General features: G+C 34.9%; 1 protein-coding gene across 3 annotated transcripts in view; it reads right to left on the reverse strand.

Annotated features, from left to right (window-relative positions):
• The window catches only part of ROCK1 (Rho associated coiled-coil containing protein kinase 1), a 161,815-nt gene that overhangs the window by 88,071 nt on the left and 49,248 nt on the right, over positions 1-24,496 (reverse strand). For all 3 annotated transcript variants that reach the window (XM_045457149.1, XM_045457150.1, XM_045457152.1), the window contains exons 3-9: positions 14,487-14,587; positions 13,641-13,778; positions 10,850-11,025; positions 9,910-9,994; positions 8,495-8,639; positions 8,025-8,163; positions 6,610-6,701 (exon numbers count right to left, since the gene is read on the reverse strand). In XM_045457149.1, coding sequence (XP_045313105.1) covers positions 6,610-6,701; positions 8,025-8,163; positions 8,495-8,639; positions 9,910-9,994; positions 10,850-11,025; positions 13,641-13,778; positions 14,487-14,587 — 876 coding nt within the window. The remainder of the gene's footprint in view (positions 1-6,609; positions 6,702-8,024; positions 8,164-8,494; positions 8,640-9,909; positions 9,995-10,849; positions 11,026-13,640; positions 13,779-14,486; positions 14,588-24,496) is intronic.

The raw sequence follows: 24,496 nt of genomic DNA on the forward strand, positions 1-24,496 counted from the left end.
TAAATGCCTATATAAAAAAAGGAGAAAGATCTCTTGGGGGATCTGACTTTTTTTTTCAATGTTTTATTTAATTGAGAGACAGAGAGAGAGAGAGAGAGAGAGAGAGAACACAAGAGAAAACAAGCGGGGAGAGGGGCACACAGAGAGAGGAAGACACAGAATCGGAAACAGGCTCCAGGCTCCGAACTGTCAGCATAGAGCCAATGTCGGGCTCCAGCTTGTAAACTGCAAGATCATAACCTGAGCCAAAGTCTGTCGCTTACTGACTGAGCCACCCAGGCACCCCATAAGCATCCAACTCTTGATCCTGGCTCAGGTCATGATCTTGAAGTTCAAGTTCGAGTCCCACATTGGACTCTGTGCTAATGGTGCAGAGCCCACTTGGGATTCTGTCTCTCTTCCTCTCTGCCCCTTTCCCTCTTGTGCTCTCTCTTTCAAAATAAATAAACATACTTAAAAAGAGAGAAAGAGAGAGGTCTCAAATCAATAGCCCAGCTGTCACCCCAAAGAACTAGGAAAAAAGAGCAAACTAAGCCCAGAGCTTAGTTTGGAAAGAAACAACCGTAAGGAAAGAAACAACAGAGATTAGAGTAGCAGATAAACAAAATTAAGAATAGAAAATTAATAGTGAAATTAACAAAACCAATAATTACTTTTTAAAAAAGAATCAACAAAATTGACAACAAATCTTTTAGCAGACTAAGGGGGAGAAAACAGAAGACACAAATCAGAAATGAAAGTAGTCAAACTTCAAGCTGTAGTCCTAAGCTCTAATCATCAAGACAGTACAGTACTGGCACAAAAACAGACACTCAGATCAGTGGAACAAAATAGAGAATCCAGAAATGGACCCACAAATGTATGGCCAACTAATCTTTGACAAAGCAGGAAAGAATGTTCAATGGAATAAAGTCAGTCTCTTCAGGAAGTGGTGCTGGGAAAACTGGACAGCAACATGCAGAAAAATGAACCTGGACTACCTCCTCACACCATACACAAAAATAAACTCAAGATGGATGAAAGACCTAAATGTACGACAGGAAGCCATCAAAATCCACGAAGCCAAAACCTCTTTAACCTTGGCCACAGCAACTTCTTACTCAACATGTCTCTGGAGTCAAGGGAAACAAAAGCAAAAATCAACTATTGGGACCTCAAAAAATAAAGCGCTTCTGCACAGTGAAGGAAACAATCAGCAAAACTATAAGGCAACCAACGGAATGGGAGAAGATATTTGCAAATGACATATCAGATAAAGAGTATCCAAAATCTATAAAGAACTTATCAAACTCAACACCCACCCCCCCAAAAAATATCTAGTGAAGAAATGGGCAAAAGACATGAATAGACACTTCTCCAAAGACTACATCCACATGGCCAACCAACACATGAAAAAATGCTCCACATCACTCATCATCAGGGAAATACAAATCAAAACCACAATGAGATACGACCTCACACCTGTCAGAATGGCTAACATTAATAACTCAGGCAACAATAGATGTTGGTGAGGATGCGGAGAAAGAGGATCTCTTTTTGCACTGCTGGTGGGAATGCAAACTGGTGCAGCCACTCTGGAAAACAGTATGGAGGTTCCTCAAAGAGTTAAAAATAGAACTACCTATGATCCAACAACTGCACTACCAGGTATTTATCCAAGAGATATGGGCATGCTGTTTCAAAGGGGCACATGCATCCCAATGTTTATAGCAGCACTATCAACAATAGCCAAAGTATGGAAAGAACCCAAATATCCATTGATGGATGAATGGATAAAGAAGAGGTGGTATATATATACAATGGAGGATTACTCGGCAATCAAAAGAATGAAATCTTCCATTTGCAACTACGTGGATGGAGCTAGAGGGTATTATGCTAAGCGAAATTAGAGAAAGACAAATATCATATGACTTCACTCATATGAGGACCTTAAGAGACAAAACAGATGAACATAAGGGAAGGGAAACAAAAATAATATAAAAACAGGGAGGAGGACAAAAACATAAGAGACTCTTAAATATGGAGAACAGACAGAGGGTTACTGGAGGCAGTATGGGAAGAGGGATGGGCTAAATGGGTAAGGGGCATTTTAAAGAATCTACTCCTGAAATCATTGTTGCACTATATGCTAACTAACTTGGATGTAAATTAAAAAAATAAATTAAATAAAAACAAAAAACAAACAAAAAAAAGTTTTATAGCAGAAGGAAAAAAAAAGAAATGAAAGTAGGGACACAATTACCAACCTTTTACAAATAAAAACACTAAAAGAAAAAACTACAAATTTTTTTCTACAATTGTAGAACTACAATTGTACACCAACGTATTAGATGACCTAGATGAAATGACAAATTCCTAGAAAAACACAAACTACCAAAACTTACTTCAAACAAAAAATCTGAACATACCTAAAAGAAAATTAATCAATAATCAAAAAATGTCCTAACAATGGAATATTATTCAGCCTTAAAATGGAATAAAATTCTGATACGTGCTCTAACATGGATGAGCCTTGAAGGCAAGCTAAGAAATACATCAATCTCAAAAAGATAAATATTTTATGATTCCACTTATTTGAGGTAACCAGAACAGTCAAATTCATAGAGACAGAAAGTAGGATAGTGGCTACTAGGGGCTGGGAGTAAAAGAGAATGGAGAGTTATTGTTTAATGTATAAAGAAATTTAGTTTGGGATGATGAGAAAAATCTCGAGATGTTTGCACAACAATGTGAAGATGCTAAATGCGACTGAGCTCTGTACAGTTAAAAATGTTAAAATGGGGGGTGTCTGGGTGGCTCAGTCAGTTAAGCATCCGATTCTTGATTTCATCTCAGGTTATGATTTCACGTTGTGAGACTGAGCTCTGCTTCAGGCTCCCTGCTGACCATGGAGCCTGCTTGGGATTCTCTCTCTCCCTCTGCCCCGCCCCAGCTAGTGCATGTGTGTGTGTGCTCATTCTCTCTCAAAATAAACATTTAAAAAAAAATGGTTAAATGTGTAAATTTTATGTTATATATACTTTACTACAATAAAAAGATAATTTTTCTTTAAGTTTATGTTTTTAAAACATGAATCCAATATAATACTAAGAAAGTCTAAATTCCTAAGGCCCTGAAGCTTAGTAGGCCCTAGATTTCTTTATGAAGCCTACACTGATAATCTCTCCCATGAGAATGTACAACTCTAAAAGAGAGGACACTAGACTTAATTAATCCACAGAACCTGGGGGTGCCTGAGTGGCTTAGTCAGTTGAGCGTCCAACTTTGGCTTGGGTCATAATTTCACAGTTCGTGAGTTCGAGCCCTGCATTGGGCTCTGGGCTGACAGCTCAGAGCCTGGAGCCCGCTTCAGATTCTGTGTCTCACTCTGTCTGCCCCTCCGCTGCTTGCACTCTGTCTCTCGCATTGTCTCAAAAATAAATAAACATTAAAAAAAAAAAAAATCCACAGAACCTGGAATAGCGTATAGAACCTGGATTATGTGCTTACAGACAACAAATTTTGTTTGTTTTTAACTAACTGGAAAAGTTATCACATGAGCTGACAATTACCCCTGTTATCACCTTGCATCTTTTCCCACCAGCTATAGGTGGATTAGGTAATGGCAGTATGTTTTCTCAAATGAGATCATGAATGGCAAAACGTTTTGCAAATTACCATATTATTATATTTAGCATAGTATTATTAATATTGTATTGTCATATCTAATAATAAACGTTAACAGTTCTTCTCCCCAAAATTTAACTGCCAAGAATGTTGATTCCCTACACTTCTACTTTGTATAATACTGAATAATGGAAATCGTTAAATGGCACATGGTATTCCAGAAGATCTAAGGCTTTGCAGTCAGACAGATTTCAATCCTGACACTATCATTTGCTAGCAGTTAACCTGTAACAGGTTATTTAGGTCTTTTCATTTCTTCTTCTATCTTTAATCTCATTCCAGTCATTTCTTCAATTCTATCTCAAATGAGTGGAAAAGTAATTTTACAATCTTAATACTCTGTGCCTCTAAATTAAGAGTGAATAAGATCAGGAAGCTCATGGAATATCTGCCAAAATTCAAGCTATTTTGTACCCTGCGACCACACCATCAAGGAAGAGATGGTGAAGATTAATTGCCATTATAACTTGTAGATATGTAAGTGGTAAAACTACGAAAAGAAGTACTATTTGGAAAAGGTATGCAATACTGCCAAAGAAAACTGGAGTGTCAAAAAAGTTAAAAAGAATTATAACTATTATATAATTCTTAAAAGCTTAGCAGGTCAGAGAGGTCAGTTCACAATAAAAGTATTCTTGGTATTTTAGGGGTGGGAAGTAAAGAAGGGGTAGGAAGAGGGAAAGGGAAGCAGAGAACAATAAGTTCTACAGACTTCAATTTTTCTTTCTTTCCTCTTTTTTTTTTTTTTTTTTAACAATAACTATAAAATAGGAGCCATTAGGATTAGGAAAAGATAGCAAAGTGTTTATGTTAAATCTAAGTACACCATAGCAAAATCACAGATAATATAGATTTTTAAAAAGATAGAGAGGGGCGCCTGGGTGGCTCAGTCGGTTAAGCGTCTGACTTCAGCTCAGGTCATGATCTCACGGTTTGTGGGTTTGAGCCCTCCATTGTGCTCTGTGCTGACAGCTCAGAGCCTGGAGCCTGCTTTGGATTCTGTGTCTCCCTCTCTCTCTGCCCCTCCCCCGCTGATGCTCTGTCTCTATCTCTCAAAAATAAACATTAAAAAAATTTTTAAAAAAGATAGAGAAATAACACTAATACTAATAAAATTACCTAATTATAGAAATTCTTTAAAGTTTGATTTAAATCAATAAAGTAATTCATTTTACCTGTTCTTTAAATTAATATAAACAGTTACATTAAGGAGGTATAACAATATCATAAAATGCCATTGATTTGGACTCCCCAATTCCACTAGAAGAACTTTTGTTGGTTTGACCACTGATGTTTTCCTAGTGCCTGAAATAGAATAGTACTCAGAAGATAGCAGATGTTCAGTATTTGTTGACTAGGTTACCCCCTCTCCTAATTAATACCAGTTTTTCAGTACACTAAATGAAATATGTCCTCCCTAGTGTTTAGAGCGATTTACTCCGTGGTTATTCTATGGTTATTTATGCATCGTTTCACTCTGAAAAATAATTTAAACCAATATGAAAGATACTTTGTTATTTTCTTCAATCACCTTTTAAATTTTCTTCAGATTATAATTGTATCCGTAAGCTTTCAGCTTTCTTAAACTTCTAAGAGCATAGCTTGAAAAAAAAACCCACAAAATTTTTCAGTGCAACGATTCATCATCCCACTGTCTTCATCCTGGTCTTTACATCAGTTTCTCATGCAGCGTAAAGACAATAATCATGTCACATTTACTTGTCAGGAGGAGGAAGTTCTCTATTTCCCAGTATATAACTATTAATAAATTCTGAGGGTCAAGATGCGCCTGTAGCTTTTCCACATAGCAGGTTGTTCAGTGTCATTCTTTGTAGTAGTATAATTTTTTTAATTCCTCCAAGAATTTATTTCCCCTTTTCCCTCTCAGTCAACTGTATAGCCTGTATACAGTGTATGTGCTATACCTGAAGGCAATATAACTGTTACTTTAAAAATATTTGATAACTAGGATATTTCACTAATGTTGGCAAAACTACAAACTGCTTCTTCAAAATTAACAAGATTCATTTCTTCTAAGCTTTCCCTCACAGTCTCAACTACACAGGGAGTCATTAAGCAAGTATGTACTACCTATTTAATTTGTAACTGTTTCTAAAACCACACAGCTGAATTTATTTCCATTATTACTGTTTACTGTTACTGCTACAGCAGGAAGTTAGGAACTGGTATATATTATCCTTTCTGTGAACAGGGAAAAAATTCCTGAGACTTCAACAGGAAAAAGATGAATGCTTGGCCTTCCAAATCCACAAAAAGATGCTGGTCAACTTTGGCACCATTATAATTTTTAGTCCATTATGTTAAACAAGGTTTTCTGTGAATCATTTATAATTTTAACTTTTTTTTTTAAGTAGGGCAATGTCCTAACCTGACTGAAAATGAACTTCTTGCACACTACATATTTTCATTTCTGAACTGCAAGCTGCAAATCCGATGGAATCAAGTATACTGTAATTTCCTGTATCTACATACAAATTAAATTCTGGTATTTATCAATAATAGAACTTTATATTTTATATTTTAAGTTTAGTAAAAACAAGATAACTTGTCCTTTCACAGGAAATATATTTTAATTTAAATTACCCTTTATTAACTTTCTTCACAATGAGATATTTTAATACTAAGACAAAAGGCAATTCAACAAAGATCAAATATCAAAGCATGACTGCTGAGCCTAATTCCACCTCATTTATATAATATTTCATCTTGGTATCTCAAATGGGATATAAAAGAAGTAGCAGTACTATTTTCCCAATATTATCAAATAGTCTCTCTCTAATTAGGGTAGGATAATATACATAACCACATCTGTGTACTTTAGATTTTTATTATACACATATATTAGCATGGAAGTTTCAACAGATTATTTACTACAACTACTTTTCAATATCCACTGTATTGTTCAAGAAAAAAATAACTTACTGTCTCTGAGTGTTTCCCAAGCCCACTGATCATTTTTGAAGAAAAGATGTCGTTTGATTTCTTCCACACCATTTCGTCCTAATCTCACCTCTCTGAATAGAGGGAGAGAAAAAAGTTACTAATCATTTAAGATACTATTATAACCTGTCCAGATATCTTTGTGGACATAATGCTAAAATCTGTGCATGATGATAAAAATAGTTTTATGTCACCTTGAAATTACATTGGTTGTCAGTGTAATTTTCAGCTGAAATTTAAAAACTAGTTGAAGACAGAATCCTGAAGAATTTTTAAAAATATGTATGAGGGGGTGTCTGGGTGGCTCAGTCGGTTAAGTATCCAGCTCTTGATTTTGGCTCAACTCAGGTAATGATCTCACAGTTGGTGGGTTCAAGCCCTGCATTGGGCTCTGTGCTGTCAGCTTGGGATTCTCTCTCTGCCCCTCCCCTGCTTGTGCTCTCTCTCTCAAAATAAACTTAAAAATTCATATATATATATATATATATATATATATATATATATATATATATACATTTGGCAAAATCTTAAGATATGTAGAGTATAAAGTGATGTTTTGACATTGTGAAAGAACTCTCCCATTGAGTTAATTAATACATCTACCACTTCACATATTTACCCTTTGGTGGGGCGGGGGGGGGGGGAAGGGGGGTGGGTAAGAACATTTAAATTCTACTCTCTTAGCAGATTTCAACTATACAATACTGCATTATCTTAAACAGTATCAAGTGGAAGATGCATCATTTTCCCATCACTAAGAAATAAATGTTCCCAATTAAATTAATATATGCCATTGACTAGAAGATGTATTCTAATTTCAGAGATGTTAACATGTATTTAAAAAACCCTCAGGGGGCGCCTGGGTGGCTCAGTGGGTTAAGCGTCCGACTTCAGCTCAGGTCACGATCTCACGGTCCGTGAGTTTGAGTCCCGCGTCGGGCTCTGAGCTGATGGCTCAGAGCCTGGAGCCTGCTTCCGATTCTGTGTCTCCCTCTCTCTCTGCCCCTGCCCCGTTCATGCTCTGTCTCTCTCTTTCTCAAAAATAAATAAACGTTAAAAAAAAAAAAAATTAAAAAAAAAACCCCTCAGACTCAAGAAAATATAATTTTTATAGTTAACCAAGTTAAAAATTCAACAATGAAATTAAAAAAAATCATCTAGTCTAGCCATCAGAAAAGAGTATTATTTCAAATTCTGAGGTAACACAAGTGACTTGAGATCCAGAAAAGCCATCTAGAATATCATAAAATATTAGATTTCACTGTCATGAATGATTTGGGGAATGGTTATATTTTTATTTCAATAGTTCAAATATAGGAGCTCAGATACAGACCTCAAATATTGAGCAGCAAAATGAGAATTTCCTTAGAATAAAGTTCAATGTTAAGACTATTTACCTGTCAGTAAGGAAGGCACAAATAAGATTTTTTGCTTCTTTTGATATATCATTATCATCAGGGAAAGTAAGTGAATTTTTATGGTTCATAATCTTACTATAAGTTCCAACCAGAGAATCTGCATAAAAAGGTGTATCACCTGAAAAATTGATAGGAAACAAAAGAAAAATAAATAAGATACATTAAAAAAATCAGTTTCAAAGGAAGAGTCAATATTACCTGTATAAGGATTAGTACATATGCATTAAAGACATACTTAATATATATACATAAAAGAAAACATATCACAAAGTTGCTTTAAGCTTCTAAATAGCTTTTAAAAACATACAAAGCAAGTTTGGATCAGTTTGCTTTCTACAAACAAAATTAATATTGCTTAATGTAACAAATATTTTATTAGAAGAAGCAAAATGGCTAAGTTTTGGAATGAACAACTATGTTAGAGGTACACAAAATTCTCCTTTACTCACCTACAAGCATTTCATATAAAAACACCCCAACTGACCACCAGTCACATTCTCGTCCATAATAACCATCACCACCTTGAGATTTTAATACTTCAGGGGAAATGTAATCGGGTGTTCCAACTGCTGTATCACATCGTACCATACCTTCCTAAAAAGAGTGGCAGTTCAACTTTTGAATTAGGATACAAATATAAAGCCTCAATTATTTAAAAGGACTTTCCTAATAAAACCTGTAGAATTCTAAATCTTTGGGCTATAAGATATATTAAAACCTAATGCAAACTTGAAAAAAATGAACACACTCTAATCACATATACATATTATATATGTAATATATTTGTAATATGCGTATATGTGGATACATCAGTGATTTTTACTTTGTAATAATACTCACTAGGAAGACACATTGCCAAACAGTTGTGCTAATATAATGACCTCATCTTAACAACAGAGAACAACTATATAAGCCAATGCAAACAGATTGAGGGACTGATAGGATGATCATTTGATAACATTAATATATAAAGGTTGATTTAATTATATATATATTTTTTGCTAAAATAGTTGTTCAATTTAACTCTGCTTGAAACTGTGAAGAAAACATTCAAGAATTGACTGTACAAATATAAAATGGGGAAGCATGTGTAAAAGAAAAGGGTGCAATAGCATTGAGCACACTGAATATCTACTTAATATGCATTTTAACTCTCCAAACCCCCCCCCCCAAAACTAAATGCAAAAACTATACATATCTGTTACTTATTTTAGCTGGTATTAACACAACAGAATTACAATTAAATGTTCACACAAAAGTTCTATGTAGTATTTTCTTCTAACCAAAATAATTCTCCTTTTGAAATAATAAATATGATTTTTTGATATTGTTCTGTGTTAAGTTTCAAAGAATATAAACTGTTTCAACTGAAACAAAGTAAGCATACTTGCTACTTCAGCTATAAATATGTTATTTATTATGTAAGTAATGAGGATGGTATCTTTAAAGACTGACTCCCAAAATAGGTAGTAAGATCTTTTACATGTTCTCAGAAGGCTAAGTAAAACACTAAAAAATACACATATCACTGAGATCCAATTTTTATGAAAGTCTAATTTTAACACTGGTCTTAGTATTTAGTGACTAATTCCATTTCTAGTTACCAGTAGTAGTGTATATTACAGAGTTGTTATAAAGGATTTAATAAACCTGGCAGTGAACACTTACCTTAAATACATAGAAAAATATAAATCACTTACAAGTTACTAATACAAAATAGAAACCATGCATCTATTTCAACAATTAAGACAGATCACACCAATTCTGTACAAGACCAGCTACGGTTAGTACATTCTTACAGCATTTTTCTAAAAAGCATCTATCTTGAAATGGCAAAAACTAAATTAAAATCTAATTATTTAACCTTATTCATCTTCATACAAGTACCAAAATCTGCTAACTTCAAATGTCCAGATTTATCCAGCAGCATGTTATCAGGCTTCACATCTCTGAGGGGGGGAAACAAAAACAGTAGAGTGTTTCTAAAACTGGTCAGACACTGATCAAAATTTTATGAGGCAGTTATTTTAGGCCATGTATCTTTACTCATTATAGATAAGGCCATTTCTGATCCCTAGGTGTTTCTATCACATCTATAAATTGAACTTCAGGAGGGAAACTCCTTTACATGTTAATGCCTCAGAGAAGGACATTTAATATTCCCTTTTATTAAAATTTGAATTTGATTCTTCCAAAGCGGAAGGCAAACCATGAGAGAGAATAACCATAAAAAACATTACATTCAGACATAAAAGTAACTGAAACACATTTTTCAACATAAATATATAAATAACCCCAGGACTCGGTCTAAATCATGCTCATTTTTGTTATAACTGGCACTTGGCACAGCAACTGCATTGGATTCAAGCAGTGTTTGCAGAAATGAAATTGTTCTTCTAACAAATAAATATGATTTATTCACTAATTAAAAGCAAATTGATTTATATATTTAAAATTTTGCATAAAAAAACTAATCAAAAGCAATTTAATTTGTGTACAAAATTTGAAGTGTTTAACTCTCTGGCACATACCTCAGAAAACCAACTTGTAATTTTTATTTTTCAGAACACCAGATAAAAGCTATGTAATCAGATTAAGGGACATTAAAGAATACATTTATATCAACATTAAGCTGAAATAATAACACTATGAATTTCAAAGTTTTAAATTCTGAAATACCACTTATGTCACATGAGAGGGGAAGAGGTGGATTTCAAGTAGGAAATGCTAATCAAATTAAGTTTAAGTAATTTTCAGCCTCCCCCTTCAACAAATGAAAAAATTTAAAGCATTTTTATCTTTACCTATGAATGAAACCCATGGAATGGATTGCATCCAATGCAAGAACTACTTCTGCAGTGTAGAATCGTGCCCATTTTTCAGGCACATCATAGTTGCTCATTAAGTTTACAAGATCTCCACCAGGCATGTACTCCATCACCATGTAGAGATAACGATCATCTTGGAATGCATAAAAAAGCTATTCAAATACAGAAAAAAAAATCATTAAGCAAAACTGTTTCATTAAAAAAAGGCAAAAATACTAAGATTTAATTAAAATAATCAAATTGCAGTAATTATAGTGCTCTTTAAAAAAAAGACACACACAAACATAAATACCACAAAGACCCTTGCATATTCAAAGGAACTATTAACTGTGATTATTTCTTTTTTTTTATTTTTTGAATGTTTTTATTTATTTTTGAGACAGAGACAGAGCATGAGCAGGGGAGGGGTGGATAGAGGGGGAGACACAGAATCCGAAGCAGGCTCCAGGCTCTGAGCTGTCAGCACAGAACCCGATGCAGGGCTCAAACCCACGGAGTGTGAGATCATGACCCGAGCCAAAGTCGGACACTCAACCGACTGAGCCACCCAGGCACCCCTAACTGTGGTTATTTTTAAGGAGTTGGAAACTTTTTTCTCCATATGTTGCTATACTAATTAAATTTTATAAAGAGAGAATTTTTTAAAAATTATAATACTTTCAAGTCTCCTAAGCAAAGAAATATCGTGATTCTGACTTAACATGTGCTTTGGTGAGCTCTACTGCTAAATTTATACTAATACCACAATTCTCAAGAAGTCTAAAAAAACGATTACAGCCTCAGCTGTCCATTAGCTGTGTGACGGGGCAATCTGTTTAACCTCCTTAAGTCTCTGTCACTACAATCTCTTCCAGAAAAATTTAAGGGACTATATAAACTTGTTTGACTTTTATACCTGCTGCTAGGTCAAAGACTGGACCTAGCAGTGGCAGTTTGTAAGTGCTTAAAAATGTCTAATGAAGAGAAGCATAAATTAATCTATAAATTGGAGGCATATCAATAAGGATTAACTACCTTTCAGAGTTGTTAAAAAGATTAGTGAATGTAGAACATAATCGGTACAACAGATGCTCAATAAGTAAGAGCAGTCAATAAGAGGAGGAGCAGTAACAACTAACAAGCAGGAAGAGGACAACAGCTAGAGTTAAGCAGGAAGAGTGAGGTCCATTGATATGAAATTCACAAGAATACCAAGCATAAATATAATTTCTTATTTGACCAGCGCTGAAGTTAAAAAAAGAGCAAATTTACAAAAGAACATTTTAAATGAGTAAACACAAGAAGATTAGAATCAAACTAAAAATAAAGCCCTAGAGAAAATGATACCTTATTTACACAGACGTTTGACTTAAAATCTTTGTTTCATTTTTTCAGTAGTATTTAATGATTTTAGTTACCAATTTAGTTATTTTAATTTAAAAAGATATTTTAGGGAAGGATAAGAAACTAAGTGGCATCTCGTGGCTATCCCAAATTAAAGGATACAATTTGTCATTTGGGCACCATAATTAAAGAAACAACGTTGATTTGGTAGCAGTGGTTCTCAACCAGAGGAAATAACTGTCTTCTGACACCCACCCCCCCAACTACCACCCAAGTAAACATTCAACAGTATCTAAACACAATTTCTGTTGTTGCAAATGGTATGTGGGCTGGGGAGGGCTGCTACTGGCAGCACCTGGGTAGAAGCCAGGGATGCTGCTAAAAATCTGATCATGTACAGGACAGCCCCAACAACGAAAGACTATCTGGCCCAAAATGTCAATAATACTGAGCCTGAAAATCCCTGCTCCATACAACTGATAAAAATAGAGCAGACATTTCAGGCATAAAAAGTCACATGTAAATCTTAAACATTTTCCATATTCTCTTTATTCCAATTACTAGTATGCTTCTTTAGGATACTCCACTATATACTGTAAATTAATAAATCACAAAATTCATATCAGTAATTTAGAAATGATTAGTCTACCAGCAGTTTTTCTTTTTTTAAAACCAGAAGATGATTTACTTACCCCTTATGTCTTTACATAAGAACCCCCAATACATAAGACAAAAAAAATATGGAGTCGCTCTAGTTGAGGTAGAAACAGAAAACCCAGAATTATAACCTCCCCAAATTCCTGCTTGTCCCCATGACTTCACCTGAGGTATCTCCATAGTTGGAAAAAACAATCTAAGGCAATTTTCACATTTTTGACCAAGGGAATTGAGGCCCAGAGATGTATATCTTGGCCACAGCTTCATAGACAGGTCTTTGACAGTTAAGACTAGAACCTATAACTACTGACTTCTGTATTTTTCTTTCTACTGAAAACCCTACAGCCAATACAAGATTATTTGAAGGCCCACCTTAACTCACCTTTCCTTCATTTTCCCATTCCTTCCTCTCCACAAAGTAAGAGAGACAAATAGAGGAACAGATGGTTAAATAAAAGAAAAGGATCTCATATTTGGGGAACAAACTTAAATTTCAATATTAAATAAAACTATCCTCTTATAATAATGTACGACTTCCCCCAAATCAAAGCAGATTAGTTAAGTTTTCTAATATTTAAAGTCTATAGGCACATAATTATTTTGCTTTGGCTTTTCTTCCTAGAGACAACCCAATAAAATTAAATTTTATGATTAAAAAATGATATATTAGACAATTCTGTAATCAATAATAAATTCTCTATTACTCTTCTAAAAAACAATCTAAGCTTCTCACATACGTTTAGTTACAAACTCATAAAGCAATAATGAAATAGAAGCAAAATCATACCTGAACGACCCAAGGACTGTTAGCAAAAGCCATGATGTCTCTTTCTTCCCAGAAAAAAGCAGAATCAGATCTCTTAATCATTTCAAATTTACTAAGAAGCTTCATAGCATATACCTTCCTGGTAGATTTATGCCTTACCTTTAAAATTGAAAATGGAAAATAATAACCCTTTTGTTAACAATTAAAGCTCAGGATTTACCAGGACAATTTACCAAATTATTTTAACAACTTGTTAAATAATATTATTGTTCTAGCTACTTTTATTTTGTCTCTTCTGCTGAATTATCCCAATTAGATAATCTCAAGGCTTCAATTACCAGAAGCAAGTCATGTTAGAAAAAATCTTTATTCCCTACATTATGACACACTCCACCTCCTCTAGCCGGTTATGCATGCTGCTTTCTATTTATAAAACTTATGATTCCACAGCATTTTAGAAGTCTAATATTACAAGTATAGATTTCTCTTCTGATGTCTGAAACCTCTTCTTTACCCATGGATGCTTGGGGAAAATATTTCATATTATCTGCTGTACTTGACTCTAGGCTTTTTCACATCTTTGGCAAGACTATCTAAAATAATTTAAAGCAACAATTTTATAAAAAAAACAATACCATCCCAAATAATATATGTTAAACACACAAATGGATTTTTTAATTTCAAAGTTATCGTTTTGTTTTGTTTTTAAAGTAGGTTTCACATCCAACACAGAGCCCAGCATGGAGCCCAGCACGGAGTCCAACTGGGATGAGACCTGAGCTGGGATCAAGAGTTGGATGCTCAACCGACTGAGCCACCCAGGCGTCCCTAAAGTTACTGGTTTTTAATTTCATTAAAATAACCTACCAATTGAACTTCTCCAAATGCACCTCTACCAATCACCTTCACTACTTCATAATCTTCAGCTTTCATTCGTAAATCTCTAATTTTATTTATTGTGTCTTTATCTGTATGAAAAGAAAAGTTTATAATTTTAAATCATTGAAGCATTACAGGCAAGTTCTTGAAAAACAAAAAAATTCATTGAGAACTATTTTATAGTAAAATGTAAACTTATAAAAGAGCAATGTTCAATGTATTAAGGATTGTTTCAAATAAATTCTGAAATGACTTCATTCTATTAAAATATTTTCATTAAAATCTAACTTGAGAAATGTTTCAGAAAATAAATATACTACTAACACACACTAAGGAAAATTAGTTAAGTACACAACAAATTTGAATTGAGGGATCACAAGTAAATACTTTAGATTAATGAAATAAAATTTTCTTTTTATCAAGTTTTGATGATCCAAGAAGATGTAAATAAGATATCCAAGAAAAACGTGCAAAAAAAAAAAATCACTTATATCAATACATTTCTCTATTTGAATTTAGTTTTTAACTTAAAACACAGTGGGAATCTCTGCAATTATTTATATAAACCTGTCATGCTACAAACTACAATAATTTACAAATCCCCACTGGATAGATATTCTAATTCCTAATTTGGTCATAGATTAAAATAGGGCTATTTTAATCCACATGGGTCAACACTGGCATGAGATTACATGGAAAAGCTTCACATTTCAACGTGTACAAATACAGAACAGCTATTAAACTGAAGTTCTAGTTCTTAATAAAAACTCCATATGATATTCTCATCTTTCTTTTTAAATGCACATTTAAACTCAAGTGTTTGTGCACATTATGACCAATAAACACATGCAACAGAAACCAAATTTTTACACAGGGATAACATAAGTACATTTAATTTTAGGTTACATATCTACTGCAAGATGCATCAGAAAGATACAGGCAGTAATCAAATATACTGCACAATTATTTATGTCTACCGTACAGGCTCTTTAGAATCACTGTAGATATGGAAGGATGACTTTAAAACATATTTCCTCCTCTTAAGGAGTCCAACCTCTAGCAAATGAAACAGAAATAAACAATGGAAAAAAAGTACAAACAACAACAAAAAAGCTGTAAGGAGGATAAGCACTAAGAAAGATGCCTAACCCCAACCTGCCTGGGAGGGAGGTGGCTAGAAAGGACTTTCTGGAGATAACACCTGAAACAAGTCTAAAATGAAGCAATGCCATTAGCCAGGTGGGGAGAAGAAAAGAAAGAATACTATAGGCAGATGGGTAATATAAGCAAAGGCACAGAGGAACTACATCGAAGAAAGTTCTGTGTTGCTTAAGTATCAAGTTTGTGACAAGGGTTCAAAGGAGGCACTGTAGAACCCCAAACTGCTTAAGGAGCTTGAACTTTACCTGTAGACCAGTAGCTATAAAACTTTAATCATCAAAAATCCTTCTCACAATAAAATTTAAAGCAACTCAATATGTAAAATAGATAAAAGAAAGTGCCCTGCTTCAGGAGGGTAGTGGTGTGGTGGTGGGGATATCAGAGAGGGGCTGGAGCCTCATCTACTTTGAATTCTTCCATAATGCAGTCCCTGAGAGTCCTGTGGGATCTGTTGGGAGCGGAGAAACATCATGAAAGGAAATAAGGCAGATAAACACAGTTAAATTTACATTTCAGCTAACCCACTCTGGGAAATATGTAAAAAGATGAACTGGATAAGGACAATACTGGAAGTGGATAGAATTTTAAGAGTACTGTAATGCTCCAGATGAAAGTTAAAAGAATTCTGAATCAGGATGTGTTATATAATAGGCTGTGGAGTTGAGAAAGGATCCCTAGCTCTGGTTATATGAGGTTTAGAGCGATAAAAAGGCTACAAAGTCTGTTGCTGGAGCTCAGAAAATATATCTGCTGCAAATATATATGGGAATGATGATCTTGCTTCCTGTTTTAATTTCTGACAGCACAGGAAGTATATAAAGCAGCTTGATTCATGATTCAAACAACATTAGTTGTCAGAATGACTTTATTAATTTACATATGGCATAATAAGCGCTGTTTTGCCTGTTAATTTTAGGTTGTATTCATTAAGAAACATTACCAAGTCTGGGACAAAAACTAACTTCCAAAGTTAATCAGTGTTTAATGGAAACTCAGTGACAACTGAACATGGCTCTTCTCACTTAGAAAAACCTTCATCTTGTCTTTGTCTTAGATAGCTAATACTACCATACAAAATACCATAGACTGGGTGCTTTAAACAACATTCATTTATTTTCTCACAGTTCTAAAGGCTGGAAGTCCAAGATCAGGGGACCAACGTGTAATTTCTGGTGAGGCCTCTCTTCTTCGTTTGTTGGCAGCTGCCATTTCTCTGTGTGTTCACTTGATCTCATGTGTGAGACAAGGTTAAGGACACCAACCTATCTTATCAGAGCCCCACCCTAATGGCCTCATTTAACCTTAATTGCCTACTTATAGGCCCTATCTCCAAATACAGCCATTGGGGTTTAAGGCTTTGACAAAATAAATGGCAGGGGGGATGGGGGGGAATGGGACTACACAAAATTTAGTCTGTAACAATCTTTTTTTAAAAATCACAACCAAACATCACCACTGCTAAGCAATCAACTTGCTTTACACTAAGATAAATTGGATGTTCAGTTCCAATTTCTAACAAAAATTTACAGAATTGATGATGTAAGTCCACAAGAAAGAATGATGTACCACTTACACTGTGGTAAAATAACATATGATAGATTCAGATATTTTCCACAAAGTACCTGCTGATGTATAATAAAATAAATAAATATAGGCTTCAACCACCTTGCTGTTTGCACAAGCTTTGTCAATTTGTCCAACTAAGCCTTTTTCTGTACCATACGTAATTTTAACTACTATCACTTGTAACACACCTTAGCAGACTCCATTTCAAACTGTACCTGTTATTTTCTCATCTTTCTTTAAAAATATTCTTGCCTATACTTGTTCCATGCAGACTACACAGAGAGGATAATTCTTTAGTTACTCCAAACTCAGCACTAACTCCTAAAATAAACACAAATCAAGGAAAATCACTCAGAATTGTTCGTCTTATTTTTTAATTGATTATTGATGTTGCTCTCAATGACCTCAATTCTTTGAGCAAGTGTTCTTGCCAAAAAGCTAATAGTCTTAAAGAAATTTTTCTCTATATACAATATTTTTATTTTTTATTTTTTTTGCTGCTGCAAACACTCACCATTGGTGAACAAAGAGCTTTCCCTGTTTGGCTAACAAGCCACTCATAGACTAATGTAAGGTCACAGCCTCATTCCTATTTATTTATGTGAATAAAATTCTGTAATTAGATATTCCATTTCAAATTTTCTTTTTTTTTTTTCTGGCTATTTTTGCTTTCCTGTGATTTGGGAATATGACGATGAGGGCTGAACTCTGGTAATGTCAATATATATAATTTCAGCACAGCTACAGTATCACTGCATAATAAACAATGCTTTGCCATTTAACTTCACAAAATAATCCACACTTGACTGTGCCTCAAAATGATAACATTCAAAGTTCACTTTTCTCTTTTTTGACACAATGGGGTATGCACTGGTCAAAAAAAAATAAAATAAAATGCTGTCGTATGGTGATACACATTAAACTCTGTTCAGCTGTAATTGTTATCACTGTGATTTAGCTGAGTAGCCATGTGAAGCAATAACAATATCCTGTAGGAATTCTGTCTGGACTACTCAATTCAGACACTGTAGCACAAAAACAGTCACAGATAATACAAAAAAGAATGAATGTGGCTATGTCCCAATAAAACTTTATTTTATGGGCACTGAAATCTGAATTTCATACAATTTGTATATGTCATATTTTCCTTCTTTTGAACTTTTATCAATCATTTAAAAAAAATAAAAAATATTCTTACCTCATGGGGCATACAAAAACAGGTGGTGGGCCAGATTTTTCCTGTGAGCTATAGTCTGCCAACCAGTGCTCTAATAGAAACCCAGCTCCCCACTAAGAACACTGCTTCCCTTGCAGCTCTCAAGTGGTGACCTTTATCCTCCCCCACACATGTCTTATACCCCTGGCCCTGAAGATGGAACAGAAGAACTGCTATCTCTACATCTCCCACCTAAATCTGCCAGCTTTGATTTTCATGTTGTATGTTAGGTTATATCTCTCACTACCTCTCATTACTGATGTAAGCTACCTCTCTTGGGTCATCAATCTCATTGCTAGACAATTTTAGTTCCTGGTTTACTGACCTCTCCAACATTCACCAGTTTTAATTCCTAAGATTTTAATATTTCCATAGATGACACTTCTAATAACCTGGCCTCTCAATACCTTTAAACTTCTCTCCTTTACTATGTATATATATACATACACATATACATACACTATATATAGACAGCTTCTCTTTCTTATCTCCCCAAATTACATTACATGGTCATTTATTACAATCACTCACTTGCATACATCTTTAATGACTTCTTGGCTCTCTTCTGCTTCATTGTCCTTAGTTTGTCAAAATCATAATCCTAGTTAAATCCAATTCTCCAACTAACTCTTGTTAGTACCCACGCAGTTAAGTAAGTCTGGATGAATACATAAAATCATATTGACTGATCCCACTTTAAATTCATAATCACAAACATAAAGCTGGCCCCTAATTCTGCTTGGCATTCACACTTCACTAGTCTGTTCACTCTCCCATTCTGCTAGAGACCATATTTTACATTTTCTTCCCTCTTCTCAAACCTCACACAGCTCTCCCATTGATCCTCATTCATAGCTAAGACCTTTTTGGCTACCACTCTGAAGCAAATGAAACCATCAAGAAAACTGCCACAGTTGTCACCACACACACACACACCTATATATTTAAATGTCAGCATGGGCACTCATATATGTGGTCACCTTTACTACAGGAGAATACTGTTATTTTATACCAATCTCTTCACCAGTGATGTCACACTCTTTTTCACTAGTTCAGGGACATTGCTTCAGCAATACTACCCTTTTTCTCTTGAATCATTAAGTTTCCGCCTTCCTAACCAGATCCTATGGTTAGATCATGCTACTTTCATTCTCATCTTAAATCTCTTCACCCCATTTCTCTCACCAGCTACTGTCCCATTATTCAACTCCACTACAGCAAATACCCTCAAATGTTGTCTCTCCTCTCAGTTTCTAAATCTTTCTTCATATTTGCTCTTAAATCCACTCTAGGTGGGCTACGGCCATTACCTTTCTATCAAAGCTGCTCGTCAAAGTCACAGACTACCAACATGTTGTTAAATCCAATGACAAATTCTCAGTCCTCATGCTGACGTAACAGCAGCTTTTGACAGTTTGGTCCATCTCTGTTGGTTTACTTTTTTTACTCGACTTCCACATTCTTCCAATAACACTACGGATGTTTTTTCAAACTCAATGGCTACATCTCAGTTGCCTTTGCTGGCTCTTCCTCTTCTCCCAGAGTTCTTAACACTGAGCATTTCAAGGCCCAGTCTTTCATAGTGTTTTCTTCTCTATATTTATTTCTTTGGGGGGCTTTAAAAGCCATCTACATGTCAACAAATTTTTACTGATTTATTGATTGGTAGTCCAGATGTCTCTCTTAAGCTTCAGATTTATATATTCAAATTGCTTACAAAACATATCTACTTGGGTAACACACCTCTCAAATTTAATGTGCATGAAACTTGAAGAGATGGTTTAATCCAAAACCTCTACTTGTGATCTTCCTATTTCCACTGATAGTTCAATTTTGCTAAAGCCTAGATAGCGCATTCTTGACTCCTTTTTTTCCTTACATACCACATCCTATCATTCAGAAAAATATGCTAGCTCTACCTTTGAAACATTATCTCCAACTTTTCACTGTCTATACTGCTTGCTAACATGCTGGACTAAGCCACTATCATCTCTCCCTCGGATTACTATAATTGCTTCTTAACTGATTTCCCTGTGTCTTTCCTTGCCTCTCCATAGTTTATTCTTAACCCTGGGTGATATTCTTAAAAACACAAGTCAGAGCATGTCACTCCTCTGCTCAAACTCTCTAATGTCTTGCCATCTCAGTCAGAGCAAAAGTCAAAGATCTTACAAGACTCTACATGACCCAGCCTCCCTATTTCCTTACTTCTCTGACATTATCCTACTATTCTCATACTTGCTCAATCCTCTCCAGCCACAATGGCTTCTTCCTTGCTGCTTCTCAAACATGTCAGGTATATTCCTCTCTTAAAGCCTTCACACTGGCTATTCCTCTGTATACCATGCCCTTCCCTCAAACATCTGCTTGGTTAGTTCTCTCAAGTACTTCAATGATTTTCTCAAATGTCATTTTTTAGTGAGTACCACTCTAGTTACCTTAATTAAAACTGCAAAAGTCTCAAAACTTCCAATCCTTCTTACAGTGTTCTATTTTTTCCTATAATAAATATCAACTTCTTTGTTCTTTACTGAATTTATTTCATATAAAATTATAAGTTTGGTAAGCCCACATTAATTCTAAGACCAATAAATAGGATTATGTAACCATTAGACCCTTTTACCAATATCTGATTGTCTACTGTGTTGAGTCAAGTGATGCTGGCAGAAAGCTAAGATTCAGAGAAGTGAAATATTGCTCCACAGCACAGTAAGCAAAAAATGAAATAGGCAAATTGAGTCACAAATACACACCATAAATCTTGACAGGCCACTAACTAGCTAATCCGTCTCTAAATAATCACAAGTTGCCAAAAGAGACAGAAAGTTTTATAATTTATAGTTTCAGGGTTCCAACAATTCAAAAAGATTTCAATCTTATACAGTCTTCAATCTAACTTTCTAGCAATCAAATGGATGATTTTTCTTAAGGATCTTAAAAAAAAAAAAGACCACGCTTCATATCCAGTGAATTCTACTAGAAATTTGCCCTAAGGAAATTAGATATAATGTGGAACCAAGATTTTTACAATGTTTTTAAAAATGTAAATATTAAATAATTTTACATACATATAATGGAGTATCAGGTGACATTTAAAATTGTGTTGTTAAAAGAATAATCATATAGAACAACAGTCAACATACAATGTTGAGCAAAGAAACAATAAACAACTGCGCAAATATATAAACACAAATACATAATCGGTATGTGTAAACAGAAAAGACCACAAGGGGGGCGCCTGGGTGGTGCAGTCGGTTAAGCGTCCGACTCCAGCCAGGTCACGATCTCGCGGTCCGTGAGTTCGAGCCCCGCATCAGGCTCTGGGCTGATGGCTCAGAGCCTGGAGCCTGTTTCCGATTCTGTGTCTCCCTCTCTCTCTGCCCCTCCCCCGTTCATGCTCTGTCTCTCTCTGTCCCAAAAATAAATAAACGTTGAAAAAAAAAAAAAAAAAAAGAAAAGAAAAGACCAGAAGGAACTACACCAAAACAAAAATTATAGTCACTTCTGAGTGCAGTGTGATTTCAGAGTATTTTATTACTCACATATTTCAAGTTTTCTATAATTACTATTGCTTTCTACTGAGAAAAAGACATATTTGCCTTGTCTAGGATCCAAGATTATAAACTGCACCATAATTTTATGTACCGCTACAGACTGTAAAACACATCCCAATTGCTAAATAAGTTTTTTTTAATGTCAGGACGGGGGCACCTGGGTGGCTCAATTGGTTAAGTGTCCGACTTTGGCTCCAGGTCATGATCTTGCAGATCATGAGTTCGAGCCCTGTATCCAGCTCTGTGCTGACAGTGTCGAGCCTGGAGCCTGCGTTGGATTCAGTGTCTCCCTCTCTCTCTGCCCCTCCCCCTCATGCTCTGTCTCTCTCTCTCTCTCTCTCAAAAATAAATAAACATAAAAAAATAAATAAAATGTCAGGATGAAATATGGGAATAAAAGCTATGCATAATACACTGACCAAAATACTGCTACTCTTTGCCTAAAGAAACCAGTATACCTTTATACTTTTGGAGTAGTCAAACAGAGCATTTCTAAAAGGCTCTAAAATTACATAAAACTTATCTATAAAATCTACAATGTAATATTCAATTCTATAGAAATCTGATCATTTCAATGCAAAAATTATTTTATGCCCAAATCTTTGAACAAAATTCAACTCCAGGAAGATGTGCCGTGTTTTGCCAGTGTACACACCCATAAGCGCACACATACACAGAGTAATCCAGTTTGAGAAATAGATGGGGAAGGAAGATAAACCCAAACTCCTTAACACAGTATAAAATGGCTTTTAGACCTTGTCACTGTCTGATTCTCCAGTCTTTTATTTCTACTTCCCCCAGTATGCTCTACCAATGTCCAGTCACTTGCAATTTCCCACATTACCATACTGCTTCACATCTCCATACATTTGCAGATACTGATCATCAGCCTGAAGTGACCTGTCCTACTTTATCTGACCAAGTTACCATCAAATAATATCTAATTCTGTATGTATCTCCTCTTCAGCCATTGCTGATCCTCTCAAGCAGATGGAATAACTCCCTCTCCTCTGAGACACCACTCCTACTTGATTATTTCATCTATCAATCTGGACTGAAATCGCTTATATAGCTATGTTTTTTCTAGTATATAGTACATATAGTACATTCCCATTTCCTTAAGGATAGAGACCACACTTCATTCATGGATACGTCCCTGATGTACATATATACTCAATGATACTGAAACATTAAAAACATTTAATGATATAAATGGAGACAATCAACTACATGCAGCTTTTACCTACTCAGGAACAAAAGAAAAGTCACACATATTTACTCCAAAATAATAAAAATATATATTTTAAAAATCAATCTTGTATTTCTCATAGAATTACCATATGACCCAGCAATTCCACTTCTAGGTATCTACCCCAGAGAAATGAAAACACAAGTCTACAAATACTTGTTCACAGTCACAGCAGGATTATTCATGGTAGCCAGAAAGTAGAAACAATACAAATGGTCATCAACAGATAAACGGATACACAAGATGTGGTAGGTATATTCACTCAATGGAATATTATTTGGCAATTAAAAAGAATACATGCTACAACATAGATAATACTTTGAATAAATCATGCTAAGTCCAAAAAATGTCACAAAAGACCACATATAATTCCATCTATAGGTAATGTTTATTACCTGTAGGAAACTAAATAGACATAAAATAGATTAGTCCTTGCTTAGGGCTGGGGAAATTAGGGAAAAATGCAGAGTGACTGCTAATGTGTATGGGGTTTATGAGGTTATGAAATGTTCTAAAAGTGACTAGTAATGGCTACACAACTAAAAATACACACAAAACAATGAATTGTACACTTTAAATGAATGAATTTTACAGAATATAAATTATATCTCAATAAAGCTATTTAATGAATCAATCTTGGGTTTGGCAATGTTTTTTATGCACAACACCAAAAGCACAATCCATAACAGAAATAATTGATAAATTAGACTTTCAAAATAAAAAACTTCTGTGTGAAAGACTACATACAACCTTTTGAGTCTGGAGGTGGAGGTTACTGATCACCCTGACCATAAGTATGGGCAGAACAAGTAACCAGATTGCAAACGACAGGTTTTGGAAAGGGAAAATAGTAACTTTCCAGCCTGACAGACACTATTTTAAACCAAGTGATAAAAGTTAACATTACCAGTGATAAATCATGATGGTATCGCAGAACCAGAACCCCAGTCTAACATCAGACAAACACAAATTGACTACAAAATACCTGATCAGTAATCTTCAAAACTGTCATAAAAAAAAGGTCATAAAAAATAAGCAAAGACTGGGGTGCCTGGGTGGCTCAGTCAGTTAAGCATCCAACTTCGGCTCAGGTTATGATCTTGCGGCTCATGAGTTCAAGCACCAGGTCGGGGTCTGTGCTGACAGCTCAGAGCCTGGAGCCTGCTTCAGATTCTGTGTTTCCCTCTCTCTCTGCCCCTCCACCACTCATGCTCTCTCTCAAAAATAAACATTAAAAAAAATTTTTTTAAAT

This window comes from Leopardus geoffroyi, chromosome D3 (assembly GCF_018350155.1).
Source record: "Leopardus geoffroyi isolate Oge1 chromosome D3, O.geoffroyi_Oge1_pat1.0, whole genome shotgun sequence".
Classification (NCBI taxonomy): Eukaryota; Metazoa; Chordata; class Mammalia; order Carnivora; family Felidae; genus Leopardus; species Leopardus geoffroyi.